The sequence below is a fragment of the Schistocerca cancellata genome, chromosome 9 (genome assembly GCF_023864275.1).
Source record: "Schistocerca cancellata isolate TAMUIC-IGC-003103 chromosome 9, iqSchCanc2.1, whole genome shotgun sequence".
Classification (NCBI taxonomy): domain Eukaryota; kingdom Metazoa; phylum Arthropoda; class Insecta; order Orthoptera; family Acrididae; genus Schistocerca; species Schistocerca cancellata.
Genome location: NC_064634.1, coordinates 37909418 through 37928108, shown reverse-complemented (window position 1 = coordinate 37928108; position 18691 = coordinate 37909418). Strand labels below are relative to the sequence as shown.

The 18691-nt window shown below is 40.7% G+C and overlaps 1 protein-coding gene across 2 annotated transcripts in view; it reads left to right on the top strand.

Annotated features, from left to right (window-relative positions):
* The window catches only part of LOC126100963 (uncharacterized), a 69735-nt gene that overhangs the window by 42136 nt on the left and 8908 nt on the right, over positions 1-18691 (top strand). Inside the window, exon 4 of one of the 2 annotated variants that reach the window (XM_049911625.1) lies at positions 16344-16400. The exons of the other annotated variant lie outside the window; for it this stretch is intronic. Within the exon in view, the coding sequence (XP_049767582.1) occupies positions 16344-16370 (27 nt within the window). The 3' untranslated portion in view covers positions 16371-16400. Of the gene's footprint in view, positions 1-16343; positions 16401-18691 lie in introns of those variants that run through there. 2 annotated transcript variants of the gene reach the window in all.

Here is an 18691-nt window from a genome sequence, read left to right as displayed (position 1 = left end):
ACAGACACAAGCAGACTGTGTATGTGCGAATGGATATATATGTGTGTCTGCTTGTGTCTGTATATGTGTGGATGGATATGTGTATGTTTGTGAGTGTATACCCGTCCTTTTTTCCCCCTAAGGTAAGTCTTTCCGCTCCCGGGATTGGAATGACTCCTTACCCTCTCCCTGAAAACCCACATCCTTTCGTCTTTCCCTCTCCTTCCCTCTTTCCTGATGAAGCTTGCGAAAGCTTGAATTTTGTGTGTATGTTTGTGTTTGTTTGTGTTTCTATCGATCTGCCAGCGCTTTCATTAGGTAAGTCACATCATCTTTGTTGTCTATTTTTGATAAAGGCCTTGCTGGCTGAAAGCTTGTGTGACAGTCCTTTTGTTGCACATATCTGTTGCTCAGCAACTTCGCTGTATGGTGAGTGTCAACTATCCTTTTCATAATGTTGAGAACTTAAATTTACAGACTTTAAATTTTATGCTTGTTACAAAGTAAATATCTATTTGGAAAAAACAATTTACCAAAGTTTGTTGAGTGCAAAATTATGGTAGTCAATGAAAACAAAATTTTTCCATTGACTGTGATAGTCTTTGGGAGATAAATGATAAGTTTGTAATTGTTTCCCTAAAGAATAATTCTCAGCTTGTTATGTGGCAAAATGGGTTGTCATTTATTTCAGTTACCGATACCAAGTCAACCAGCATATCGGATACCACAGTCACATATTCTACCTCCACATTGTCTGCCTTGTCTAATTTGTGTGTTCATATGTTTTATTGTGGTATGATCTTTTATTTGCTTGGTACAGGTAAATGAAGCAGATGATATACCATTTAGATACATTACAAGCTGAGGATTTTCCTTTTGAGAAACAATGTAAAACTTATTCTGTCATTTCCAAAAACTATCAAACCCAATGAAAAACTTTAGTTTTCATTGATTACCATACTACCTCACCCAGCAAACATTGGAAAATGGCTTTTTACAAAAAAAAAAATAAAAAATAAAAAAAAAAATATTTAATTTGTGACAAGTGTAAAGTTGAAATTCAGTAAACTTAAAGTCTCTGTTCCTTTCAAAAATCATGCAAAAATTATGAATGCCCCAATGATAAAAATCTCTGTAACACCTCTAAGAATGTCAAAGATGGGTTTTTAATTTTAAGTAGGGGTGGAATTCAGTTTATTTCAAAAACAGGCAAAGTTTTTGCATCAGGGAAAGTTTCCTTATTGAAAACTGGTAATCACAATGCTTTATACAGGGTGTTACAAAAAGGTACAGCCAAACTTTCAGGAAACATTCCTCACACACAAATAAAGAAAAGATGTTTTGTGGACATGTGTCCAGAAATGCTTAATTTCCGTGTTAGAGCTCATTTTAGTTTCGTCAGTATGTACTGTACTTCCTCGATTCACCACCAGTTGGCCCAATTGAAGGAAGGTAATGTTGACTCCGGTGCTTTTGTTGACATGCAACTCATTGCTCTACAGTACTAGCATCAAGCACACCAGTACATAGCATCAACAGGTTAGTGTTCATCACAAATGTGGTTTTGTAGTCAGTGCAATGTTTACAAATGCAGAGTTGGCAGATGCCCATTTGATGTATGGATTAGTGCAGGGCAATAGCTGTGGTGCGGTATGTTTGTATAGAGACAGATTTCCAGAACGAAGGTGTCCCGACAGGAAGACGTTTGAAGCAATTGATCAGTGACTTAGGGAGCACAGAATATTCCAGCCTATGACTCATGACTGGAGAAGACCTAGAATGATGAGGACACCTGCAATGGATGAGGCAATTCTTCATGCAGTTGACGATAAACCTAATGTCAGCGTCAGAGAAGTTGCTGCTGTACAAGGTAACGTTGCCAACGTCACTGTATGGAGAGTGCTATGCGAGAACCAGTTGTTTCCATACCATGTACAGCATGTTGTAATGGTCGCCTAGTCATAGATATTCCTAATTGCTATAATCACACTATTTCACTCTAATTTACGGAGCTTGTTAGCACTTGATGTTAGGTTGGCACCATTAAAATGCATTGTGGTAATCACTGCTGCTTGCTGGATCACTGCTGTGTCTCAATGCTGATGCTGGCTCTAAATCTGGTTGTCTAGGGTTAAAAACATGAGGTCCCATGTTTGTTATGTGCTTTTGATGATAAAGAATGAGCGAAACCAACAAATATGTAAACTTCAAATATTTATTATTTTGGTGGCCATCTTAATTCCACTGTCCACCAAAGACCATGACAACACACAAAGTAGTACTTCCTTTACATGTTCTTTGCATTGTTTATCCACCTCAAACACTAACACACAAACACACTTTATTAAAGTGACATTCCGAATGCGCCACCGACCCTTCTTGCTGCTGGTATTTATAACATTGTCAAAGAACTACTAAAAAGAGATATAGTTTACAAGTCACATGTACATCTGTTATCATAATTTGTGCAGAAAAGTTATTAATTTGCATCAAGTGACATAATTTAACATGTTATTAAAATGACAGACAGATTTGTTGACTTGACAGAATAATTCTTTGTTACAAAAAGGCCGTTTTTTAGAAGTTTGTCAACTGACTTCTCTAATTTGCATAAATAAGTAAATAACATGAATGATTAAGAATTACATTGGTTTTCGTCTAAAATAGGATTGATTACATGAATACTGAGTGAAAACGCTCCTAGTGAACAAGTAGGTTTCACTGGGTGATTTTTATTTAAGGAGATCCAAAATATCTAAGTTGGCCACTAATTTTCGTACTTCATATTAATTATTTAAGATGAAATTAGTGTTTTTACATGATGACATTTGCTGTATCAGTGATCAAGTGATATTAACTTTTGTGTGGGTCAGTTATTCAGTATAATTGAATGGGTTGACTGTTTATGGAGACATGTTATACAATCATTGTTAACATACACAATAACTTTTCTATAATCATAAATACTCGTTAAACTGGTTTAATTTGGAGGGTATCGCATACTTCGGTAAAGTAAAGCCTTTAATATGTTCCGTTACAGTGTGCAGGCACTATCAGCAGCTGATTGGCCTCCATGGGTACACTTCTGCGAAAGGTTCATCCAACAATGCGTCAATCCTCATTTCAGTGCAAATGTTCTCTTTACGGATGAGGCTTCATTCCAACATGATCAAATTGTAAATTATTTTCACAATCGACATGTGTGGGCTGATGAGAATCCACACGAAATTGTGCAATCACATCATCAACATAGATTTTCTGTGAATGTTTGGGCAGGCATTGTTGGTGATGTCTTGATTGGGCTCCACGTTCTTCCACCTACGCTCAATGGAGCACGTTATCACGATTTCATACAGGATAGTCTACCTGTGCCTTTACAAGTACGACACAACATGTGGTTCATGCATGATGGAGCTCCTGCACATTTCAGTCGAAGTGTTCCTACGCTTCTCAACAACAGATTCGGTGAGCAATGGATTGGTAGAGGCAGACCAATTCCATGGCCTCCACGCTCTCCTGACGTCAACCCTCTTGACTTTCATTTATGGGGGCATTTGAAAGCTCTTGTCTCTGCAACCCTGATACCAAATGTAGAGACTCTTCGTGCTCTTATTGTGGATGGCTGTGATACAATATGCCATTCTCCAGGGCTGCATCAGCGCATCAGGGATTCCATGCGACGGAGGGTGGATGCATATATCCTCGCTAATGGAGGACATTTTGAACATTTCCTGTAACAAAGTGTTTGAAGTCATACTGGTACGTTCTGTTGCTGTGTGTTTCCATTCCATGATTAATGTGATTTGAAGAAAAGTAATAAAATGAGCTCTAACATGGAGAGTAAGCGTTTCCGGACACATGTCCACATAACATATTTTCTTTCTTTGTGTGTGAGGAATGTTTCCTGAAAGTTTGGCCGTACCTTTTTGTAACACACTGTATAGTGGAAGTGGCTACAAAATGGAAGGTGAGAATGCTGAGTTGATGAACTGCTGGCGGAAGCACTCCAACTCACTTATTCTCAAATGCCAACTAACTTACATTATACTATTCCAATTAATTATTCTATTTTGTTTGTTTGAGTGATATCTAAGTTTTCTGTTAAATAAGATCTGATGGGCAATGCAATAAATTGACAATATGATATGTGGAGGTACTTTTGTGAAGTAAGTGTGAAGCTCTTCCAAGAGCTTCCAAGTTTTCTCACCTGACTATTAGGGAGATGTTGAACACATCAGGAGTAAGGAACTAACACTTTCCAGTATCTTTCACTAACAACATTGACAGTAATAATCCATTCTGCAGAGTATGCCCACTAAAGCAGTTTTATCCATAAGGTTGAGTATGTTCACAAGACAAAAATTAATCATTTTCTCTGATTCCAGAATTATAATTCATGGATTCACATGTGACTAATAGTCTAGAAATCTTGTCAACTATCTCACCATAGACACTTTAGGCAGCTGCAAAAGTACCAATGTGTGCTCAGAGTATTAGGCATGTATATGAACAAACCACGAAAAATGAATTAAGTTTTAAGCATTTTCAATGTAATATATCTAAGTATCTCAGACTGCAGGATGACTGTAATATATGGATATTGCTAACAATAAACTTTTGTTTTGAAAGTAATCTCACATGAAGGAAAAGCAGTGGTTTCATTAGAGAGTTTCTTTCTTTTTTGCATTGAGGGTGACATTAAAAATGTGCTGTAATGAAATCAGTGGTCCATTTCCTATTTTCTTGCCAAGTAAATGCAAGTTGCGTTAGTGGCAGTTGACAATGAGAAACAAGCAAAACATTATCATGTGAGAATTCCAGTAAGTGGGTAGTCAGATTCTGAGATACCTCTTCTATAATTTTTTTAAATATGAAATTGTATTTATACTGAGGTGCATGCATGCGTGGCTGAGGTTTACAGGCGCTAAACAGCGTGGTCATCAGCGCCCATTTATACTGAGGGGATAAATGTCAAGCTGTAGTGGTATGCACACATATAGCTGCTGGTGGTATTGGGTACACAAGGTATGAAAGGGCAGCGCACTGGTGGAGCTCTCAATTGTACTGAGGTTATTCATGCAAAAAGGTTTCTAACATTAACATGGCAGAATGACAAGAATTAACAGACTTTGAACATGAACTGGTAGTTGGAGCAAGAAATATGGGACATTCAATTTTGTAAATCATTAGGGAATTCCATATTCCAAGAGCTATAGTATCAAGAGACTGCCAAGAATACAAAATTTCATGCATTACTTCTCACCACAAAGAGCACAATGATGCAATAACCTCCTCCAGATGGACTATTATAGGACATACTGTAAAATTTTAACTAAATTCATTAAAAAATCTAAAAGTATGTGCATAGAATCTGAAATTAATTGTTCAAATAATAAAATCAGAATGATTTGGAATATAATAAAGGGTGAAACAGGTACTGCACCATCTGACAATGCAAAAACTGTTGTCCTAAAACTTGACGATTTGGAAATAACTGTTAGTAAACAGATAGCAGACACACTTTCTAACCATCACTTCTCAAATAGGTTGCAGTGGTGACCTAAGGGAAGCTGCAGAATTTCTGAAACTTAACCTCCCACAAAGTTTTAATGATATAAATGTACCACCCGTAACTGTTAATGAAATAAAAAAAATAATTCACTCATCGAAAAGTAAAGGATCTTCAGGTATAGATAACATCTCTAGTAAACTGTTGAAAGCCTGCAGTAATGATGTAAGTGTAGAACTTGCTCACATTTGCAACACATCTCTTTATGAGGGAGTTGTTCCAGGGAGAATGAAATATGCCATTGTGGGACCTCTTTTCAAGTCTGGCGATGTTACAGATGTCAAAAATTATTGTCCTGTCTCTCTCTTAACAACGTTTTCAAAGGTTCTTGAAAATGCAGTGTATAACAGGTTTGTGGCACATCTTGATAAACATAGTATTATTAGTATTATTAACCATAGACAGTTTGGTTTTTAAAAAGGGGTTTCCACAGAGCGTGCCATATAATCCCTCACAAATGATGTCTTGGAGTCTATTAATAGTAAGAAGTCACCAGTTAGTGTCTGCTGCGATCTTTCCAAGGCCTTTGATTGTGTAAATCACAAGATACTCTTGGAGAAGGCTTATCATTACAGAATCAAAGGGCCTATAGGTAACTGGCTAAAATCATATCTTGAACACAGGAAACAAAAGGTGGTTCTAAATGGCTGCAACAGAGGATCTTCTTATCAAGTGAATTCTGTATGGGACAAAATACAGCATGGAGCTCCCCAGGGGTCTGTCCTTGGACCATTGCTGTTTTTAATATATTTTAATGATTTACACGTGTCCATTAGTAAAAATTGTGTGTGAATTCACAATGTTTGCTGATGATACAAGCATGTAGTAGATGATAAGTCTACTGCTGCTCTGGAGACTGATGTTAATGATATACTCAGGGAAGTTACAGCTTGGTTTTAAATTAATTCTCCTTCAGTAAAAAAAAAAAAAAACTTATTTTACACAGTTTCACACAAAAAATAAAACTTTATAAAATATAGTAATTGCTCATGACAACCAGGAAACAGGACAAGTACACTCCACTAAATTCCTAGGGGTTCATGTTGACAGTAGTCTCCACTGGGAACGGCATGTGTCCCTTACTATAAAAAGGCTTTCATCAGCAACTTTTGCTTTAAGAATCATTACTCATTTTGGGGACATCAACATTTTAAAATCAGCTTGCTTTGGATACTTTCACTCATTAATGAGTTATGGAATAATCTTCTGGGGTAATTCACCAGCCTCAAAAAAAATCTTAACTGCTCAGAAGAGAGCAGACAGAATCATGTGTGGGGTTCCTCCATGAACCTCATGTAGAAAACTTTTCACACAGTTAGGTATACTGACTACCACATGTCAGTACATATACTCTCTGATGAATGTTGTTAATAAAGACTATGCTCAGTACGGAACACATTGTTCATACCATAACTAAAACACTAGAGGTAAAAATGATCTATATGTCAAACTGAAAAATTTACCACTTGTACAGAAGGGAGTAAAGTATGCTGCTATAAAGACTTTTATTGCATTGCCTATATTAAATGTACAAGAGAAAATGAAACGCTGTTCAAAGGTACGTAAAAAGTTACCTGCTTGACAACTGGAAAACTGTGACATAGTCAGATGAGTCCCAGTGGCAATTGGTAAGAGCTGATGGTAGGGATCCAATGTGGTGCAGGACCTGCAAAACCATGGACTCACATTGCCAACTAGGAACCGTGCAAGTTGGTGGCTTCCGTAATAGTGTGGACTGTGTTTATGTGGAATGGAATGGGTCCAAATAAATTGATCATTGACTGGAAATGGTTATGTTCAGCTACTGGGTAGCTATTTGATGCCAATCAGTGATGCAGTTTTTATGGGTGACAATGTGCCATGCCACCAGGCCACAAATGTTCCACCCAGATCACCCAACATGAATCCCATCAATCATTTACTGGACATAACTGAGAGGTCAGTTCATGCAAAAAATCCTGCTCCAGCAATACTTTCATAATTATGGATAGCTATAGAAGTAGCATGGCTCAGTATTTCTGCAGAGAACTTCCATTCACTTGTTGAGTTCATGCCACAACATGTTGCTGCATTGGACTGGGCAAAAGGAGGTCCAACATGATATTAGGAGGTATCTCATGACTTTTGTCATTTCAATGTAAAAATAGTTCACTACATAAAAATGGAAGTATTGTCTCACTTAAGACAATCAGTGTGTATACTGAGAATGCAAGGAAACAGTTCTTTAAAATGTTGTAAGGATAATGATTTTTGCAGTACATAAGTTGGAAAGTCAGTGTATCATTAAAAACAAAATGATCCAAAGAATGTGTAACGGTGCTGTGGTCTTTGTGTAAATGAAGCATGTATGAGGGCTATTCATAAAGTAAGCTTTGATCAGTCATGAAATGGAAACCACTGTCAAAATCAAAAATGTTTTGTTTGCAGCAGTTTGCTACACCTTCCATCCACTTGCCTACATAGTCACTTCTCTGACTTCAACATCTGTAGTAGTGTAGTACCAACTTTCCAATACCCTCACCATAGACGGCAGCCACCTGTGCTTTCCACCAATTCTCTGTGCTGATCTACAGCTTGTTGTCTGGGCCAAAACTTTGTCTTCATAGCCAGCAGTTCATGTGAGCAAAGATGAAACACAGCGGGAGTCAATTAAAGGCTATATTGTGGGTGATCAAACACCTCCCATTGAAAACACAGCAGGAGCATCTTCATTGCCCCTGCAGAGTGTGGCAAAGAAATGTCACAAAGAAGGAACCATGTGGCAGTTATGTTATGTGTTCTGCATGACATCTGGTGAAATCTCCCACCAGGCTCTCATACCTGGTGAGAGACATCTTTTTTTTAGGAATCTTTGCGAGATCACCTTGCACTCAGAACTGAGAAGCCCAATGCAATCCAATCAGTGGGCATACTACAGACACTGCCCAACATATATGTGCAAATCTTCATTGGATTTTCACAGCAGTTTCCATTTTGCGATCAATCAGAGCTTACTTTCTATATAGCCTTTGTATATTCTCAGCTGAAGAAAAAAGCTTTTTCATGGTGCACAGTATAATATTACATGTCAAAACTTACACTGACAAACTTTAACAGGATATAAACAAAATGAGTATAGGAACCCATGTCCGGAAATGTTACCCAATGACACTACATAGCATTGAAGTTACAGAGTCCAGCAGCTTCCACTAGGCCTCACCTCCAGTAGCAGGCACGACTTTGCGCATGAACAGGCCACAAGCGGAATGTCTTGCAATGAGCTTGAGAACAGTCTGGATGTTAGATGACTTCAAACACTGCCATGTCTGTCACACCAACACTATAAGACCACTAACAGTGGTAGTGGCAGAGGGGAATGATAAAGGTATGCAATAGAAGCACAGTGCTCAGTCACAGTATGTCACTTACTGGTGTGCCACATCTTGGAGACTTTCACCTGGACTGACCAGTACGCACGCATTTCATGTATGGTGAGGCAAGAGGCAATGGGCGCACAGTATTATGCATGTACGGGCAACACTATCACAATAGGAATCAGTCACACAACTCCATACTTGCAGCCATCCATAAGCAAGTGGATGATATGAGTGGTTTCACAGGGCATCAACATGACAGAGGTCTTGCTTGCAAAGCATATGCACACCACAATTTGCAGAAGACATACTAGAGAGGTTCAATGCAGACCCTTCTGCAAGCACCTGCACTGTGGCACACACAATGAAAAGCTCCCACTCAGCAGGTTGGCAGGTACTGCGTGAGGAGGGAAAGCATTCATTCAATCTTTGGAAGACATAGGCATTGCTGGGCCATGATTTTGCTACACAGGTGGATTTTGGGTAGTGGTTACTGAGGAGTTTTGCCAGGAAGCAATATTACACTGCATATGCATTGATGGACGAGGCATGATGCACCAACGAGAGTGTATTCAACACCCACAGTTGTAAGTTCTAGTTGAGGCAAGCCCCTGTGTTACCCCTGAAAAATACCATCAGGAAAAGTTCACCATCAATGTATGAGCTGGCATGGTCCAAGATTACTCAATTGGCCCCTAAATGCCTTCCCCTCAACTCACAATTAACATTTATACAACATTCATCTGGAAAGTGCTGGCAGAATTACTGGAAGAGGTGCCACTTTCTGACCATCTATGTATGTGGTTCCAGCATGATGGAGTCACCCACACACTTTAGTCAAGCTGCCAAAACCCAGACTGGACAAATGTTTGGGGATTGCTGAACTGGTCGAGGTGTCCCTGTAATGTGACCACCATGGTTATCAGACTTTTACCAGGACATCTTCCCATGGTGCTATCTGAAAAATGTTGTGTACAGGTTCCCAGTGTAATCAGCGCAAGACCTAGTGGTGAGGCTCTATGCAGCATGTGAGGTTATTCACACTGTGTCTGGTATCTTTGAGCAACTGTGACAGTCAATGATATACAGATGTCAAGCAAGCTGTGACGCTGGTGACAGGCATTTTGAGCACCAGTTATAGCTGTATTTAATTTGTAAATCGTGAAAGCACTGGTGTGGGGAGTATCAGCAATCCAATGAACTAATTTAGACAGTTGAAGAAAACTTTCTCAGTTGCAGTGAAACATTTAGTTTTTAACGTTTGTTTCACATGTTTCTCACTTTGTATGATGTATTTAATTTCCTGTACCAATGGAATAAATGGTAACATAGATTCCTTGGATTCTGTTGTCTCATTCCTACCACATTGTCTATATGTATGGCTCCTCCCCACTTCCTTGCATTCATGGTTCCTGTCTTTAAATTCAATAAGACATCTCAGAATGTCTGGCATTATTCACATAATATATCTGATTGCCACACACTCATGCAGAGTAGACAGCAATGGCTGCTACATAGGCCAAAGTTTGTCCTCATAATTTCGAAGCTGCCATTCTCTGTCTCTTACTACTTGTATACTACACCACAAAACATCGGAAATTGTATAGAGGGTTCTGGGAGACAATACACTGCAAATGGAAACCTGTGTCTGACAGTGTCAGCCACTTTGGCAACAGAGCATCAAATTAATAGGAGGCAAAGTCTGTGTATGCAGCAGCTACATCCATCTGCTTCACTGGTTATCATGGCAATCAGTCATGATCACTGAACATCACAAACCACAGATCTCAACCTGCCCACTATCTGTTCATGTACGATGTTATGCCAACTGATGGAGTGGTGGCCTGATGGCAGTTCAGAAAAGGTTTTTAGGTGCAATGTATCCTATGTTCCTGTAATTCAACTGACCTTAACCTCTGCTATCTCCGCTCCAACTCCAGCACTACACAGCCTTCTATTCCACTGACACATACACTAGTCTTTTTCCCCCACTATATTTCTTTCCTTTTCTGATTGCATCTAGCAGCCCTAGCCTGTCTCTGCCATTACCCTGCTATCCCCCTTCCTCTGAACTTCAGCCTCCTCCTTACTCCCACCACTGACAGACTGCTTTCCTATGAGGTGCATTTGCCCTATGCAGACTGGTCCCAGTGGCCAGAGACTGTGGTCATGTGTGTCAGAGTTTTGCTTGTATGAATGTGTGTGTTTTTTTACTTTAGAAGAAGGCCTCATGACCAAAAGCTCAAATATGTAATGGTGTGTTTTTTGTGAGTAGTAATCTATCCTTTCCATAATACTGTCATTATGCCTTCCTGAATTCTCCATTGTTTGATTTCTCCACACTCTTTGACCAGGAACAACATTGAAGAATGGGTTGCCAGGGAAACAATTCATAAACACAGCACTAGAAATAAGGTTAACATTGACATCTGAGCCACAAGCTAACAAGAACATGAAACCCCCACAAAGTGAATGTTCTCAAAGTTTTCAGCAAATTTCTTCTCCTGCCTGATGCACACCATTGCAAAATAAGATTATGAAACTCAATAACAGAAAACCCATGCTACAATATACAAGAGTTATATTAAATTACAAAGTTAAATGTTTAAGACTATTGCTTATTGCCGCATTTTATATGAACAATATTGATTTTAGTATTTGAGGTTGTAGCTATACCCTTTAATTTAATTGTATTACTTTTATCTAGATATTAGGAAGCCTATTTTATACAAAATGATCAGTTATGATTAAATGAAGATATTTGACCTTTGTGTTAATTCTTCGTCTGCTATTGGCAAGTTAACTTATCATGTCCATCTGCTTCTGTGGTGCTGTTGATGAGCTTAAGTGGGGCCTACGAGTTTTCCTTGAGCAATACAGATAGGTTAATTTGGGCCTCATTGCCATCTATTGAGTGCTAATGACAAGGATAGTCTGCCACCACTCAGGTACTTGGGATGCTGTTGATGAGTTGAAGCACACAGCAGATTTAAAGGCCCATTTTCAGTAGATTTTCACCTCTGACTGCTTATTTGTCTTCATGTACTTTGTCTCTTCTGACTTCATTTTTCTGTATTGAGCTTGAGTTTCTGTCTTACTGTTCATCAATGCTAGCATCAGAATGTTTTTCTCATCAACTCATTTAAGGAAGATATCGTGGACATACTGGCGAGGACAAATAGTGAGGTCAAATTATTTTAATGATAAATCTGATTTAAATCTGATTTAAAAAAAGAATGATTTTCATCAAATTAATTACATATATGATAACTCACCTACAGTAAATGATGATTAACTACCAGTAGTGAATTATCCAAGCATTCTGTTCTTCTTCCTGATATTGATGACAAAGTACAATGTTGATAAATAATAGACTGGTGGTTCGAAGTGCTGTGATGATTTTTGGAGTATACAAAAGTTAAAATAAAGCATAGCTTGCATCAGTATACAAAAATAATAAATTATCATCTGTATCCCCCCTGCAGGTTCGGGGGTAAGAGTAGGCCCGTGGTATTCCTGCCTGTTGTAAGAGGCGACTAAAAAGAGTCTCAAACGTTTTGGCCTTATGTGATGGTCCCCTGTCCGGTTTGACCTCTGAATCTCAAAATTTTTCCGAAGAGTGAGCCGATTGGGGAAGGGTGCCTTACTTGGTGCATTGTGTCCATCTTGCATTGAGAACTTTTGTCAGCTTCTTCGTCGTTGCATTGCAGTCCTGCCTGCCCTGCATATCTTGGGCATGGCTACATTCCTGCATGAACTTTCCACCATGCAATGTGCAGTGCCACTTTCTGCACTGACGGTGACCATGGACTACATGTCACCTAAAATCCAGCACGGTAGCCAGTCCGTTGTGGTGGGGACGCCATGTATCCTGTTGGTTGTAGCCCCCTGACAACACAGGGATTGCTCTACTGATGCCTGCACCATTAACTCCCCATGTATGCCAAGGAGTAGATGCCCATCTCCCTGTGGCATCAGGACTCCCGGCAATGGCCATCCTGCCAGGTGGCCCTTGCTGTGGTTGGGTGGCGCCCATGGGGAGGGCCCTTGGTCGGAGCAGGTGGCATCAGGGTGCATGACACACAATGAAGCATGGCACATCATCTGTTGCTGGTGGCCAGCCACCAGCAGTCTCTAAGCGTCCGAGGGCTCATTTTAAAGCTAATGTGTTTTTGTCCGGTGCGTAAACCTGGGTCCGAGGGATCATCAAGTTGCCACCAGTGCCTTCATCTTGGCCTTCAAGGGTGACACATTACCTGAGAAGGTCAAGGTGATCGTCTACCGGTGTGATGGAAAGCCATATATCCCTCCCCCGATGCGGTGCTTCAAGTGTTGGAAGTTCAACCATATGTCTTCACGCTGTGCTTCCAGCCTCGTATGTCGCGATTGTGGTCAACCATCCCATCCTGATACTCCCTGTGCCCCACCTCCCATCTGTGTCAGCTGTGGAGAGCACCATCCCCCTTGCTCGCCGGACTGTCCGATTCTGCTGAAGGAAGGGAAAATAATGGAAATCAAGACCCTGGACCGACTGACCTACACGAAGGCTAAACAGAAATTTGACTGGCTTCATCCCGTGCACATGACGTCTTCTTATGCCGCCACAGTCACTCCTGGTACAGTTACGTCAGCTGCAACACATCCAGGCAGCTCTCAGAGGACCACACCTGCCCCCTTGATGGTGGGGGGCACTTCACTCCCTGTTTCTCCTGCTCCATGTCCTTCAGGAGCAACACCGCCCCAACCATCGGGGACATCTGTTCCCCCTTCCCAGGCGGAGAAGCGTCAGACTTCTTCGGCTTCTCTCGCCAGGAAGGGGTCTCTTGGGGACCTCGCTTTGCAAGTTCCGACCAGTGGAAACACAGATACCCGCAAGTGGCTGAAACACCCACCAGTCACTGGTCGTAGGGCCTCACGGTCGCCATCCGTCCCTGAGACTGACCCAGGGAAGACCTCCCAGCGTGAACAACCGAAAGCACAGTGAGAGAAACAGAAGAAGAAAAAGGTTCTTAAGAATCATGACAGTGCGGTGGCACCTGTCCCACCACTTCCTACAAGCTCCACGTCTGAGGATGAGGTTGAGATTCTGGTGTCTGCTGAAGACCTGGATGTCACTGGACCCTCGGATGCAATGGGTGTCACTTGCACGGGTATTGAATCGGTGGCAGCAAGTGATCCAGTGGCATAAACTGCCTCCCCAGTCCCTTCAAGCCTTTCTCAACCAAGAACAATACCATCCTCCAGTGGAACTGCAGCGGTTTTTTCCACCATCTAGCTGAGCTCCGACAACTTATCAGCCTTCACCCTATCCTCTGTATTGCTCTACAAGAAACTTGGTTTCTGGCAATGCAAACCCCCGCCCTCCGTGGCTATTGGGGTTATTACAGGAACCGGGCCGCTTATGAAAGAGTATCTGGTGGCATCTGCATCTATGTCCTTCACTCCCTTCATAGCGAGTCTGTCCCTCTGCAAACACCTTTAGAGGCTGTCGCTGTTTGGGTGTGGACGCCACACGCTGCTACCGTCTGCAGTCTTTATCTTCCACCAGATGGTGATGTCTCGCTGCATGTCCTGGCTGCACTGATAGCGCAATTGCCGGCGCCTTTCCTGTTACTGGGCGACTTCAATGCCCATAACCCTCTATGGGGTGGGTCAGTGGCAACAGGTCGAGGCGCCACCGCTGAGAATGTATTGACACAGCTAGACCTTTCGATTTTAAATGATGGCGCCTTCACACATTTCAGTGTGGTGCATGGCATGTACTCCGCCATCGACCTTTTGATCTGCAGCCCTAGCTTCTTACCTTCTGTCCAATGGAGTGTGCATGATGACCTGTGTGGTAGTGACCACTTTCCGATCTTTCTGTCACTGCCACAGCGTCACTCTCCTGGGCACCCTTGGCGATGGGCTATGAATAAGGCTGACTGGGACTAGTTCTCCTCCATGGCCACTATTGCGCCTCTTTCTAATGAAGCCGTTGATGCGGTGGTTCACTCGGTCACCACCGGCATCGTTCCTGCCACAGAATCTGCCATTCTCCGTTCTTCTGGGTCCTGTCGGCGGCAAACTGTGCCTTGGTGGTCACCTGAGATCGCTGAAGTGATTAAAGATCGCCAGCAGGTGCTCCAGCGTCACAAGCGACATCCCTCCATAGAATACCTCATTGCCTTCAAACGGCTGTGAGCACGGGCCCGCCACCTTATCCGCCAACACAAGCAGGAATGCTGGGAGCAGTATGTCTCCACCATTGGCCTCCATGTCTCTCCATCGCAGGTCTGGGCCAAGATTAGTAGCCTCTATGGTTATTGGACCCCTGCCAGCATCCTTGCACTCTCACTGAATGGAGCAGTTTGTACTGACTCCGACACAATTGCAAACCGCTTGGCAGAGCATTTTGCTCTGAGTTCCGCTTCTGCAAATTACCCACTGGCCTTCCACTCCATTAAAGAGCGGATGGAACATCGGAGCTGACGACTTCTGCCTTTACTATAGCTCTATTGGCATTACAGATGCTGAATGTCAGCCACAGGGCGCTATCCGCAAGGTGCAGTCTTGGGCTGTAGCATAGGGCTTCCAGTTTTCGGCTGCTAAGACCTGCATTATGCATTTCTGCTGGCGACAAACAGTGCACCCTGAACCATGGCTTTACCTTGCCAATGAACTTCTTGCTGTGGTGGAGACACATAGGTTTTTGGGAGTGGTTTTTGATGCCCGGTTGACTTGGCTGCCTCATATTCGGCAGCTTAAACAGATGTGTTGGCGGCATCTAAATGCTCTGCGATGCTTGAGCCACACCAGCTGGGGCGCCAACTCCAGCTGTGGGGCAGTTTCGATGGTGGTGCACATTTCATTGTCCTGACCACTTCTAGCTGTTCTCAGGCAGACATGTGCGCTGCCTGATACGCTCCCTGCCCTTTTAACTGATGACCCTGCCATGGCAGGCTTAGTTTTGCATTTTATTCGGGCAGGGGGTTTTTATCAACTAATCTAAGTGCTTATCTTTCTGTGTTGATTCTGGCCTATGGGCTCCAATTTTAGTCTGATTTTATAGTGTGTTTCTCGGTGGTTGGCTTTTCCTTTTTTTCTCTATGGTTGGCCAACCACCGTCACACTCTGTGTGATTTTAATTTGTTTTGTCTGGTCTTTGTCTAAGTTTCTCTTGTCCTGTGTTGTCTGTCATCTTTTCCTTGTTCGCTTTTATTCCGTGTGGTTATTTTTAAGTTTTGGAAAAAGGGACCGATGACCGTAGCAGACTGGTCCCTTTAATCCCCCAAACCAACCAATCATCTGTATATGGTATTGCATATTCATTTGCCAACAAAAAATATTAATATATACTGTTCTCCATTGCTATGAAGATTTAATTTCATGCAAAATATGCTTGCTGTTTCATACTTTTTTATAAACAGTTCAGGCCTATACACAATTTTCCTTTTTGGCAGCGTATGGGTGGATTATTGGACCAGTAAACACACAAGAAAGAATAAACCATTCTGAAAATGTACACCTATTTTCAAAAGTTTCATTAACCTGCTGATTTCAAAAGCTAAAGTAAAGGTATGAAATATTAATAACTACATGACACAGAACTATGTCATTCATTGCTGATGGACAAGAAGTTATCAGAAATTTAAAAACGCATTGACTAATTTCCTAACAGGACAAGAGGTATTCTGCTGACATACTGTTTATATAGTGTAATTATTATAGATAATCAATCAACTCTCATTCTGTGATTAAGCATGGAATTACTCTCCTCCAGTGATTAAGCATTCAATCAGTCTAGTGAAAAATTGTCATGAAGCTGCTAAATAAGTCTCCTGATACAATAAAAGTGAAGTTGAAACATTTTAATGTGATTCACTATGAACAGCAATATATGTGAATGTTATCAAGACAACCAGTATATTTTGTTCATCATATAGAGTAACAGGACGCTCTTGACTATAAAAATACCATAAAGGAAAACTGTACAGATATAATTGATGGCTTTCATCCCTGTTGCACAATGAAAGAGTATAATATGCAGAAAAATGGAAGTAGATATTTGCAGGTGATCCAAAAATGTCTACGTAACTAAAATGAAATTTGTTTATTTCTTTATTTTGTAGAGTGAAGAATACATGCAATACAAAATGTGTTACTGACATGTGGTTATGAAGGAAATGTGAACTACTGTTGTGTATTGCATGCAACACCTAATTATCAGAATGGGTTACTAAAACTGTATCAGAAATTATTAAAAGAAAAACTATACATAAATCTATGTGGATTTGTTGTAACTATTAATTTGCAGATAACCCTCAAAATCAGAAACTAATTTTTACAACTATAGAAGGTTCGGCTTGGTGATGACAAAACTTATGAGTTAGAGAAGGAGGTATCACAGAAAGCACTCCAGAAATATGCAGCACACGGTGAGGAAAGCTATTCTGGTAGCCCTGGCCTACGTAGAAGTCCAGTACCTAACACTTTTCCTCTACATATGGCAACATGTACGTATTAACAGTACACAGGAGATAAATGTAATCTATGGCTAAGAAAATGGGCACAATGTAATGTAGACAGTGTCACTTTTGTTATAGTCTTTATGCGGTTTGATGTGATGTATCTATGTAACTTGTTAATGCTGTGGTAATATGACAAGACTGGACAACCAATTAATGGCAAATGGTTGTTGTTGTTGAAGTGGTCTTCAGTCCTGAGACTGGTTTGATGCAGCTTTCCATGCTACTCTATCCTGTGCAAGCTTCTTCATCTCGCAGTACCTACTGCAGCCTACATCCATCTGAATCTGCTTAGTGTATTCATCTCTTGGTCTCCCTCTACGGTTTTTACCCTCCACGCTGCCCTCCAATACTAAATTGGTGATGCCTCGATGCCTCACAACATGTCCTACCAACTGATCCCTTTTTCTAGTCAAGTTGTGCCACAAGCTCCTCTTCTCTCCATTTCTATTCAATACCTCGTCATTAGTTATGTGATCTACCCATTTAATCTTCAGCATTCTTCTGTGGCACTACATTTCGAAAGCTTCTATTCCCTTCTTGTCTAAACTATTTATCATCCATGTTTCACTTCCGTACATGGCTACACTCCATACAAATACTTTCAGAAACGACTTCCTGACATTTAAATCTATACTTGATGTTAACAAATTTCTCTTCTTCAGACATGCTTTCCTTGCCATTGCCAGTCTACATTTTATATCCTCTCTACTTCAACCATCATCAGTTATTTTGGTTACCACTCATTTATGTGTATAGATAACTCAGAAATACCAACAAACTTCAAGATTGTAACTCGTATTTGTGATTTATTCAGTTGCAATGACAATAACAGGCTTTTTTTTATTGAAATCTGACAGAACAGTGTACAATAAAGAGTTTTGTTTTTCATCATCCTTTATCAGCACTGTAGGTGATGTAAGAAGAAGTTAAAAAACTGCTATCATAAGTATGATCAAATGAAAGCAAATGCTCGCTTGTGCAAATTTAAAGAGGACAGCTGTAAAAATTTAGATGAACTCTGCAACATTTGCTAGTGTTAGCTGACAGCGTCCTTCTCCCATTTAAGTCATACCTGTGTTCAGTTCTTCTGCGATATTTATTTTCTGAAGATATGCATTGTGTTTCTTTTCTTAACTATGATCAGTTTAATGCTGATTTGAAAGGGTCTATTTTTTATATTTTAAATTAAATAATGAAAGCTAATTAAGCAATCAAAAGCTTAATTTTTTACCAGAAAACCTCTCTCTAGTGGAACAATGTCTGACAGATTAAAGTTAAGT